Source organism: Barbus barbus (genome assembly GCF_936440315.1).
Source record: "Barbus barbus genome assembly, chromosome: 27".
Classification (NCBI taxonomy): domain Eukaryota; kingdom Metazoa; phylum Chordata; class Actinopteri; order Cypriniformes; family Cyprinidae; genus Barbus; species Barbus barbus.
The window spans coordinates 21643242-21655912 of NC_136755.1; the positions used below are offsets into that span (position 1 = coordinate 21643242).

A 12671-nucleotide genomic window follows, 5' to 3' on the forward strand; every position below is an offset into this window, starting at 1 on the left:
GTATTCAAACACAGATGACATCAAATTGGTATTAGTTACTGGCAAAGTGGATGTTACTGCTTTTAATAGATTTTCGCAAGATCGTAATACACTTTGTATCAGAGTTATATGGGATGTGTTGTGACCTCTGAAGCTGGAGTATATTAAAAAGTCTATCAAGGGGACATTTTTATTTATTTTTTGCTAAACACTAAGCAACAGTAGTTAAAGGATGTTAAAAAAAGCTATTTAAGTTAATGTCTTTAGTAAATTTAAGCACTGTTTTTAATACATGTATAATCTATTCAAAAAAATGATGTGAATACACACTGTATACATATAAAAACATTAAATATTAATCTATCTGTCTATCAAAATGCTTATAATAAATTACTTGCATATTATATACATATATATATGCATGTGTGTGTGTGTGTGTAAATAAGGTTAATATATTCATGCTTTAATACTTGTTTTAATAATCCAAATATGTCAGAAATACGCAGTAATCTGTTGAACATTTAAATGTAATATTTACATTCATGCATTTGGCAGAAGCTTTTATTCTAAGTGTCTTACAATGAATTCAAGCTATATAATTTTCTCATTATGTATGTTCCCTGGAAATTAAACCCATGACCTTGGTGTTGCTAAAGGCATGCTCTACCAGTTAAACAGCAGTATCAGACATGTTGAAAATTGTCAAATGTTATATTTCAATATCCAGCACTACGTGATGCTCTATAATGATAAAACAAACCAAATTAACCGTACACTGTAATGTCTGTGCTTCTTAAGAATAGCAGTACTCATATGTCAAAGACAATAAAGCACTGGCTCAAACCAGCCAAAATCTAATGTATCTGTTGTGTATCTGATCCCTCATCCTCTAATTCACTCCTCCGAGAAGAGCACAAGAGAAGGAGAGAGAGCATGACTCTGTGTATGAAAGAGAAAGCGAGGGAAAGTGAGAGGCATTGCAGAGGGATGAGGTCATGTATTTAGCTTGATTGCACCGAGGGCTGATGGCAGCAAAGTCAGCAGAGTCTCTCTGCTTAATGGCTTACGTAAGAGCAAAGTTTCTAGGTTTCTGTAACGTTGACGCCCTAATGTCTCCAGAAGCAATGAGGGGAACACATCCAACTACACCACATAATACTTGGCCTTTCTAGAGATGTCAGCTGACCAAAACAGACCACACCCTGTCATGTTATGACATCATACCATGTGATGCGCACAATCATCGTCTATGCAAAAGTCACGACTTTCCTCGACGCTGTTAAAGTGGATGAATTAAAATAAAGAGCTGATTGTGTCAGCCCAAATTATTTCAGAAGCTCAATAAAGGGCTTTTTAACACCCTACAAGAGCAATGACTGCATCTCTAAAGGTCAGGCAGAGTTAAATCTGTTTAGTATGATTTAGACAAGGGTTAATCTGTAATCTGCCTGAGAAATAGGCAGCCACACGTGTCCTCATTGATTGCCTGTGAGATTAAGCTCTAGTTCTTCGCAAACCTCGTCTTTTCTATGGTCATCTCCACAAAACTGTCTACATTGTGAGCACTTTTTCTTTCCTTCAGGTTATACGTTTTACAAGTGGCTGTGCATGCAAAATGTGCAGCCGTGCATGATGTATAAAGTCGTTTTTGAGAGCTGAAGTGTTAATAGGAGAACAAATATGTGTGTGTACTTAAGACTCGGATTCTGGGCTTGCTGAAAGGTGATTTCCTGTTACACGAAGTGCAGTGGACTGGGAACCCAGTGTCCCTGGACAGAACAGCCTGTCCTCTTAGACTGGGTGTGTGCCGCATGCACAAGTCATATGGACTCAGAAAATGAATGTATATGTATGTTGGCTTACCCAGACCAAGCAGGGAATGATGCTCCACTAGAGACCAGCAGTTGTCATCCAGGCAGTGGTTCTTGTAGACCAGGAACTGACACACATCTCTGGCCTTCATGTCGGCGGGGACTTCCACAACTTTTCCCACACCATCCTCGCTGAAAACCTTGATGATCTGTTGAAGACACACAGGATGTCAATTATAGATGCGCACATTGCTTAATATGACCTAAAGGCAATGTTCTCAATAAGTCTAATTTGCCGACACTATTACAGACACACTCACACAATGCTTCAGCCAGGATAATTACACAGCTTGTGGTTGGACAACTTAGCGAGTGAACAGTCTAAACTAACATATGTGCATCATATACACAGTTTTAAGTTATTAAAGAATAAAAATTATGCTTAATGGAGGAAAAAAAAAAAGTTTATTTGCACTTCTTTTTCAAGTTATTGTCATTGCAAAACATGCATATCTCTGTTTGTATGGTCTTTAGCTCAATCCACATCGACTCTTATCGGGTTTAGATGGAGCCCAGTGCTCATAAGCATGACTGACTTGAACACGCACGCACAAGACGATATACTCCATTAAGAGGCAGAATTCACATGAATACCAAAGCCAACGGACCAGGTAAAGAGAAAGGAAGAGAAAAGGGAGAAATACTTCCAGTGAACGTACACACAAAACAAGAAATTATATAAATGTATTTACATGTGCAAGTGCACAACCTGACATACGCATTCATGCACAAAAGCAAACATTTGCAGCTTTAATTTTTATAGACACACTTTTTTAAAAACTACAAGCACAGAAGAAGCTAACAGTAGTGTGCAATTTATGCACAAAGATGATCTGCATGACTAAATTTGAAATGTTTTAGACTGGCATCTGCAAGGTTTGTAGGGTTTTCTTGGAAAAAGTAGTTACTGTCAGTCTTACCTCTACTGCCTGATACAAGCAACAGTCCGGCGAACACGATGGCATTTTCACTCTGAGACAACCTCCGCTCACTCATGCAGCGAGAGAGAATGAGTGAGTGAGTTAGAGACAGAGAAAGAGAGAGAAAGAGGGAGGGAAAGAGGGAGGAGAAAAGGGGAGGAGGAAAGAAAGCAGGAGAATGAGAGGAGTTGAGAATGGACAGAGGGTTGAGATGAGACCAAGAGAGTTGCTGAAACAAGAGAGGGAGAGAGAGAAAAGAAGGGAGAGAGACTCAGCTGACAAGCAGCTTGTGTTTTACAGTACTCTAGTCTAGTGGATTAAGCTGCAAGAATGAGATGAAGAGGGAAGACTAGGGCTTTAACTTGTCTATAATATTCATATAATAGGTTTCCCTTCATTCCAAATATAACTTTTATTCTTCAATGGAACAAGAGAGATACATGGGAAAGGATAGCCTCAACAAAGAAAATGAACAGGGACTGAGGCTGTCTTGCTGTCGAATCTTATTAAAATATAGTTGACGTCAATGATGGCAAACATCCTAGATAATGTGAATGTGATAACTGTATTTAACTGTCATTTACACATGAAATGTTTTCTACAAACCCTATAACTGCTATACAATGAATGAAATACAAGTAATAAAAAAACAATATATATATATATATATATATATATATATATATATATATATATATATATATATATATATATATAGTGTTTTTTAAATATATATACACACACACACACACACACATACATACATACATACATGTATGTATGTATATATATATATATATACATACATACATACATACATACATACATACATACATGTATACACATACATATATATACACACACGTATACATACACACACACACACACTATATATATAGTTTTTTTTTTTTTTTTGCAAAAGGCGATTTTCAAAGTGAAGTATCTTCTATTATTTTGTTTACCTCATCAGCAGTGTTGGTTGCTTGGTAACAGACCTGAGAGTGGATTGTCGAGCTTGATAATGCCATTTAAGATTTCCTAACTAGAGATAAGATACTATTTTGTAAGATAGGATAAGAATCCCAAATCAAGTTGATATTTGCTTCTGTAATACGAATTTGCGAAAAATCCTAATTTAACATATCATATCTTAAGTTAAGACCTAGGATAAGAAACTGTCTGTAATACGCACACTGGTGTTTAAATTAAGATCTTTAATATTTGTTTAATTTAATAAAACAAAGAATGTAACAATCAACATTAGCCAACAATAAAGCAATTAAATATATACACGTGGTCAGAATTGTAGTTACCCTTGGTAATAATGATCAAGGGCGGCTGTGAAAATAAATGTGCATTGTTAATCCTTTTGGATCTTTTTATTTCATTTATTTTTTTAATCACAAAAATCTAAGCTTTCATTGGAGAATAAGAACTTAAAATGGGGAGAAATATCATTATGAAATAAATGTTTTTTTCTCAAATAGATGTTGGACACAATTACTGGTCCCACAATTACGAACCTACAGCCCAGAAGTCTGAGATCTGCTAGTGAGCGACGCCTTGTGGTACCATCACAGAGAGGCTCAAAATCACTCTCCAGAACATTCTCGTTCACCATTCCTGGCTGGTGGAATAATCTTCCCACCCCTATCCGGAACGCCGGATCCCTGTCAATCTTCAAGCAACAACTGAAAACTCATCTCTTTCGGCAGTACTTGACTTCATCCTAAACTCAAAAAAAAAAAAAAAAAACTTTCCCTCTATCTTTCTCTCCACTTACTAGCTTGTACTTATTTGAACAATGACTGAGACTTGGTGTTACGAGCACTTCCTCTGTCTGATTCTGATCGCTTTTTGTATTCCCCAATTGTAAGTCGCTTTGGATAAAAGCGTCTGCCAAATGACTAAATGTACCCCTAGAAATTCTTATGAGTAAAATATATCTGAAATATATACCCATTCATATTCACAATTTTGAGCACTCCAGCGTGATTATGAACATGAAATTATCCAGCCATGGCTTCCTGTTTCACAGAAATATAAATAGGAGGGAAAACAAAAGCCAAATTCCAAATTAATCACCCACCACAATGAGAAAAACCAAAGAATATATTTCTTATGTGCAGCAAAAGATTATTGAGCTTCACAAATTAATGAAGTGGCTTTAAGAAAAGAGCTAGAGCAGTGAAAATTTTCATTTCCACCATCAGGGCAATAATTAAGAAGTTCCAATCAACAGAAAATGTTATGAATCTGCCTGGAAGAGGACATGTCTATATCGTCCTAATGCACGGTGAGGAGGAGAGTTTGAGTGGCCAAAGACTCTTCAAGAATCACAGCTGGAGAATTGCAGAAAATAGTTGAGTTTTGGGGTCAGAAAAGCTTTAAAAAATTATCAGACATTACCTACATCACCACATGTTGTTCGGGAGGGCTTAAAGAAGAAGAAAAAATAAAGAAAAGAAAATGCTTTCACCAAAAAATAATCTCCAGCATATTCAGTTGTCAGACACGACTGGAACTTCAAATGGGACTGGCTTCTATGGACAGATGCAACTAAAAATGTTGCTTTTTAGCAGCAAACACTCAAGATGGGTTTGGTGAACAAAGGGATAAAAAGTACCCCATGTGTACAATGAAATATACTGCTTATGTTGTGGGCCTATATTTCTGCTGAAGGTCCTGGACATCTTGTTTAGACACACGGCATCACTGATTCTATCAAATACCAACAGATAAAAAAAAAAAAAAATCAAAAAGTGATTCTTATAATGGGCCATGTTTGGATCTTCCAACCAGACAATAATCCAAAAACAAACCTTTTTAATGTAACAATATTTTAAATTAAATCTGTAACGTAAAATAAACAACTAGTACATAATGTGGATTTCATTACATTTGTATTATTATAAATCAGGATTTGAGAAACTCACATTACCAACCATTAATAACCATTCTTCCTCTCTCTCTTCCCTTACCTTCCATCATCTCTTTTCCACAACCTTGCTCTCTCTTTCTCCCCCGCATCAAACTTTGCCTTGGCTTCTGTCAAAGTTTCAAATTCTCTCTGGTTCTCAGAAAGCCTTGAGACAGAGCCCCACATCCAGCTCTCACGACACACACACAGAGTGAGATTTTGTTCTCATTCTTTTTTTCACTCCCATTTCCCCCCTGAAGTTTGGCTTTGAACTCCACAGCCAAAGAAAACCGTTCCCTCTCCTTTTCCCAAAACTCAGCATATCACAACTGGAGAGTGTTTCTTAAACACACACAACAGAGGCCAAATCCCAACAAAATCCCTCCTCCCACACTTCCTCAGTAAAACTAGGGATTTTCTTTCTCATACTCCACATTCTCAATACCTTACCATTTCTCACTCTCTGAAGAAGTATGTACATGTTCATTTAAGTGTGGTAAAGAACAGTGGCGGGGTGGGCATTTTACACCTAGGCCTTCAATGCCATCCTACATTAATTAATCCACCTCTTAATACCATCATAATGATGCCACGGCTATAGAAACCATAAATACTATACAGAAATGCAGTGTAAGGGCATTGCATCACATACAGGTATCTTATGTAGCGAGAATGAATGCTATTACAAAAGCAAGAACCCCAATTAACACAATCATCTCTAGCTGAGGCATTAACCTGACTAAATGAAACAAATAGAGTCCAACCCGATGTTCTTACAGACATCAACTCAAACGTATTTATACCTTACAGATAACATTGGTATAAAACAACTAAGGCGATTACATGTGTTTTAAAGTTGACCTAACAATTTAACGAACTCTTACTGCTTTTCATCTTCACGAGTCTCGCCGCCGGTCTGACAGCGTGCTGCGGGAGGAAAATAGTAGTTAGCGCAGCTTTACCGGAAAAGCAAGTAACATTAAAAAAATTCATACAAGACGATGAAGAAAAGTGTATACATGTGTTTTAACGTACCCCTATGACTCTCATCTTCACGCCGAGTCTCCCCGCAGGGCTTTATCTTAGACTATTGGAAATAATTGAATACACATTCATGGAAATAAATATATTAAAACTAAGTCAGTGATTCTGATGGTTTTTAGGCCAGCAGAGAAGGTTTTGCTGCCCCTGACGGCCCACCACTGGTAAAGAATAAAAACAAAATCAAAAACACACACCATTCCATCCTCTCAGACAGAAGAGAACAGTATCATGTAATCTGACTCGACACCATGAAGAAAAGGATGTTGGGGGTTGAGTTATTGGCAAGACCATTATAGCAGTGGAAGCTGTTTGCAGAGCATTGTTTCATTGCTCATTCTTAGTTATACATGTACCATTCTACTGCTGCAAATGCTATTTTCTATAAGCTTTACGACGTAAGAGCGTTTACCCAATGATGTTCAAATGCATCCTCACAATTGTGAGGCTACGAGCAAACGTTTGGTCTGCACTGCTCCGTCCTGCATCTGTGGGTCACATGGGAGGATCTTTAAATGTTAAATAAAGGTTTCGCAAACATTCTGAGGGTCACATGGCAACAAAGTGTTTGTTTGGAGTTAATAGAGGGTTGTTCAAGCATTGTTCGCAGTTTGTATAACGAGGGAAGAGGTAATCCAAAAATAGAACAGAGGTCACAGAATATGGCCAGTATTTCTGATACATTAGGTTCTTTGATTATATATGCACAGATATAGAGAGAGTTATAGACAGAAACACAGTTAGATCGTTAAATAGACAGAAATGCAGTCGGATGGTTAGACAGATAGATAAACAGTTATAGTTAGACAAGTATACAGATAAATATAGTTAGACAGCAAGGAATACGTTAGTTAGGCATTAGAGGGTGACACGGGAGTGAATTTTCAAACCTCTCCCGTCCCACTCACACAAAAAAAAAAAAAAAAAAAAAAATTCTCATCCCGTCCCAATCCCACGAAAAAAAACTGGGGGAAAATCCTGTCCCATTCCAATCCCGGAAGAATGACTCCCATTCCCTCCCACTCCCGTGTTGTTGTTGTTGTTTTTTTGGCCAGAATCTGTCAGTTACAGTAAAAATACAGTACAGATCACAGTGTGCCCACCTTAGTTGAATAAAAACCCAAAATCTAGTTTTTTGTTACTATATTGAACTGAAAGCTTAAGCAATGCACACAGCGTGCATTGCACACACATTAAATTTCATGCAAATAATCCATGCTAACACACACATTCTTTACAGATTCGAAAGATGTATTAGGCTACGTTTATCTGTATGACCAAAAATTATGGAGATTATAAGAGCAAGTGAGTGCACCGGCGCCTGTCCTGCAGCTTCCACTCTCCACCCAAACACTTCAATAGCGCACATTTCTCTTGGTTAACATCATATTGAGCGGCCATGTAAAGTTGCTACTACATACATCTTTCATATGAAAAGCCATATTTGAGGTCGATGAATGATAGGTGAGTGTTTGGATGTCCTGCCCGAGGGTATTACCGGCCGTTAAATCTGTCCGTCACGGACTGCGTCATTTACGTAACCAGCCACACCAAAGCAAACAGGAGGAGAGCATAAAGAGGCGGGGCAACTAGAATTGAGTTCAGAATTAAAATATACAGTTTATAGTTTATTTATATAAAAGGTAGATTTGTGTATAAAGTTGGGTATCATTACTATTACCGGTCCCGCCCACTCCCGTTGACATTTTTTTCTTTCCTGTCCCAATCACGCGTTTGTAGCGATTTTGTTTCCCGTGACCCGCGGGATTCCCGCAAAAATTTCAGCCTCTATTAGGCATGTATACGCTTGGAAACGTGTAGAGTTAAATAGTTAAACAGGTGGATAGTTAAATGATACCTAGACCAGAATACAACAAAGGCAAAATTCAAATAGATAGACAGGTAGGCTATATAAGTACAGTATTATGTAAACACAGTTTAAAAAAGTTATTGTAAGATACAGTTAGGCCGGCATGCATGCATATATGGATACATACAGTACAGACAGAAATAGAAATAAAGATAGCAAGACAGACAGACAGATAGCAGGACAGACTTAAACCCGATTCGGACGGTAATTGTTTCTCGGAGGGACGTAAGTGATTTTCACCATATACAGGGAGTTGGTGTTTTAATTGCCGTCCGAATCCAGGATGTCGGTCACCCCTGTGAAAATCCCCAGCCAAATTACCTACCAAGGTCGTGTGGTAATTTAATTGCCGTCCGAATCCACATATCTGAGTTTACGAGAAGAAATCGATTCAAAATTCAGCGTTTAAACCCTTTTTGAACACTCCCGAACACCGTAAGGTAACTGTTGTACTTCGAGTGTAATTTGCATACATATTTATTTCTGAAATGCTGGAAAGTATTTAAAAGAACAATACTTCATAACTGCTCCACCACAGCGAGTGAGTGCAGAAAGAGAAGAAAAGCACATAAACATGGGTCTTTATTATGGCAGCAGCAGGTATGCAATACAATTTTAAAATGTGTATTATAAACGGATATATATCGCGCATAATTATATACAACTATAGGGCGTATTTTCCTATTTTTAAACAGGAGATTTAAATAATCAAATAAATAGGTTTATACAATATAAAATATGCTTGGAATAATAAGAATATATTATAAGAATATATTTTACATAAGTATTTTTAAATACATTTTACACAATAATAAGAATAAATTTGTAAATAAAATGTATTTTATTTACAGCAGACAATCATGTGACTGATCACGTGAGCAGCACGCCCGGGTGCGCAGGATCCCAGAACTCGCTCCAGCACTGTGAATAAATCGCAGTCCGAATCCATGAGTTTTATCACTGAGGTGATATGTAAATTAATTTTTACAGACGTCCATATGAGAAACAATTACCGTCCGAATCGGGCTATAGATAGTAAGACCAGTAGATATATACAGTGGGGCAAATAAGTATTTGATACTGACGATTTTTCAAGTTTTCCCACTAACAAAGAATGCAGAGATCTGTAATTTTCATCGTAGGTACACCTGTGAGAGACAGAATATTTTTAAAAAATCCAGAAAATCACATTGTATGATTTTTTGAATAATTAATTTCCATTTTATTGAATGAAATAAGTATTTGATACAATAGAAAAATAGAACTTAATATTTGGTACAGAAACCTTTGTTTGCCATTACAGAGGTCAGACGTTTCCTGTAGTTCTTGACCAGGTTTGCACACACTGCAGCAGGGATTTTGGCCCAGGTCTTCTCCGGATCTTTCAGGTTTTGGGGCTATGGCTGGGCAACACAGAGTTTCAGCTCCCTCCATAGATTTTCTATTGGGTTCAGGTCTGGAGACTGGCTAGGCCACTCCAGGACCTTGAAATGCTTCTTACAGAGCCACTCCTTAGTTGCCCTTGCAGTGTGTTTGGGGTCATTGTTATGCTGGAAGACCCAGCCACGACCCATCTTCAATGCTCTTACTGAGGGAAGGAGGTTGTTGCCCAAAATCTCACGATACATGGCCCCATCCATCCTCCCCTCAATACGGTGCAGTCGTCCTGTCCCCTTTGCAGAAAAGCCCCCCCCATGCTTCACGGTTGGGATGGTGTTCTTGGGATTGTACTCATCCTTCTTCCTCCAAACATGGCGAGTGGAGTTTATACCAAAAAGTTCTATTTTGGTCTCATCTGACCACATGACCTTCTCCCATGCCTCCTCTGGATCATCCAGATGGTCTTTGGCAAACTTCAGACGGACATGTGCTGGCTTGAGCAGGGGGGGACCTTGCGCGCACTGCAGGATTTTAATCCATGACGGTGTAGTGTGGTACTAATGGTAACCATTGAGGCTGTGGTCCCAGCTCTCTTCAGGTCATTGACCAGGTCCTCCCATGTAGTTCTAGGCCGATCCCTCACCTTTCTCAGGATCATTGACACTCCACGAGGCGAGATCTTGCATGGAGCCCCAGTCCGAGGGAGATTGACAGTCATCTTGAATTTCTTCCATTTTCTAATAATTGTGCCAACAGTTGTTGCCTTCTCACCAAGCTGTTTGCCTATTGTCCAGTAGCCCATCCCAGCCTTGTGCAGGTCTACAATTTTGTCCCTAGTGTCCTCTTTGGTCTTGCCCATAGTGGAGAGGTTGGAGTCTGATTGATTGAGTGTGTGAACAGGTGTCTTTTACACAGGTAACAAGTTCAAACAGGTGCAATTAATACAGCTAATGAGTGGAGGATTGCAGGGCTTCTTAAAGACAAACTAACAGGTCTGTGAGAGCCAGAATTCTCGCTGGTTGGTAGGTGATCAAATACTTATTTCATGCAATAAAATGGAAGTTAATTATTTAAAAATCATACAATGTGATTTTCTGGATTTTAAAAAAAAAATCTGGATTTTTAATATTTTAAAAAACAAAGTTGAGGTGTACCTACGATGAAAATTACAGATCTCTCCATTCTTTGTAAGTGGGAAAACTTGAAAAATCGGCAGTGTATCAAATACATATTTGCCCCACTGTAATAAGATATAGAACATTAGACAGTAAAAGAGGAAGACAGCTAGAAAGTTATAAAGACAGACAAAGAGACAGTAAGACACACAAATAGAAATAGTAAGTGCAATACAAAGCTGCGTCATAAACTTATGTGCATCTAAAATCTGCCCTGGGTGTGACCATGAGTATGATATTGTGTGTGTGTGTGTGTGTGTGTGAGAGAGAAAACACAGACGATGCTCACAAGCACATAGATGCATGTATGCATACATGAGCATATGTGGGTGAGAAACCAATTAAATTGAAACACTCAAACACTAAAACACTCTTAAGCAAGACTGACCTCCACAGTGAAAGATCAAAGACATCGGAAACAAGAAGCTCTCACAACTGAATAAGAGACTGAATAACCGGAATCGGTCCATCTAACTTAAACAGCCATCCATTTAAATGGAAATAATGTTTAAGTAATGTACAACTCAGGATGATAAAACCCTGTCTAAGATAAGAGTAAATTAGAAAAGTGCATAAGACTATTAGAAACCTGTGGCTGTCTGGAAATATGGCCCGGCAAGTTCATTTGTAAACAGTCCTGTGTGCTGCGATCACTCACTTTTATTACCTAACTTGTCAGAGCAAATTCGATTTTAACCCCACGCAGGCCTGAAGCATATGCATATACACTCAAACACAGGCATTATTACCACCCGCAGTTTACTGAACTCTTCGTGACCCTGCCTTTCAGTGACATCACAAACATACTGTAAAAATCCACATTCACACACAGAGGCAAAAAATATAACCTGCCCTGACATACATACACACACGCCTTTGTTTAGAGATCTCAGGGGATAAACGTCGGTGACAGCTTTGGAAGTTTCAGGTTTCATGGAGAGGAGCCAGTCTGTGTGTGAGATACAGAGAGAGAAAGACATGTTTGTGCAACAAGACGTGTTTGACAGTTTATCAGCAAGTGGAAACAACCCCTGAATGAATAAAGGATAAAAACAGATATGAACAGGATACATGATGACACAAAATTATATATGCATATCAAAAGGTAGAGTGCAACCATCCCCATTAACGCAGGTAATTAATGTTTCCAGTTTAACAGCGTTAAACATATTTAAAGCAATTAATACAGGGGCGGAGCTAGGGTTGGCCACCTCACTCATAACTGCTGCTTCTGTCTCTTTTTTCTTGACAAGAATTTCATTTATTTAGAACGTTTTTAACGACCACATCAAACGGGAGATTTTTCAGATGCACATTCCAGCTTCGCCTCAGCACTAATAGCCTAATTTTCCAGTCCTGTCAGCCGTTATCCTGTGCTCATAGCGCATGCTCTTCAATTGCTCGCACAAATATGGCGGCGGCGCGCTGTAGCCTGTATCGTTTCATATTAAAACGCAAATGAAACTACGAGCATGCATGGCAGATCCGTTACACGTTCAGTAGCGGCAGCTCTTA

At 38.4% G+C, this 12671-nt stretch overlaps 1 protein-coding gene across 5 annotated transcripts in view; it reads right to left on the reverse strand.

Moving 5' to 3' along the window:
• The window catches only part of LOC306847103 (growth factor receptor-bound protein 10-like), an 82828-nt gene that overhangs the window by 15154 nt on the left and 55003 nt on the right, over window positions 1-12671 (reverse strand). For all 5 annotated transcript variants that reach the window (XM_079380884.1, XM_079380880.1, XM_079380882.1 and 2 more), the window contains one exon: window positions 1843-1999. In XM_079380884.1, coding sequence (XP_079237010.1) covers window positions 1843-1999 — 157 coding nt within the window. The remainder of the gene's footprint in view (window positions 1-1842; window positions 2000-12671) is intronic.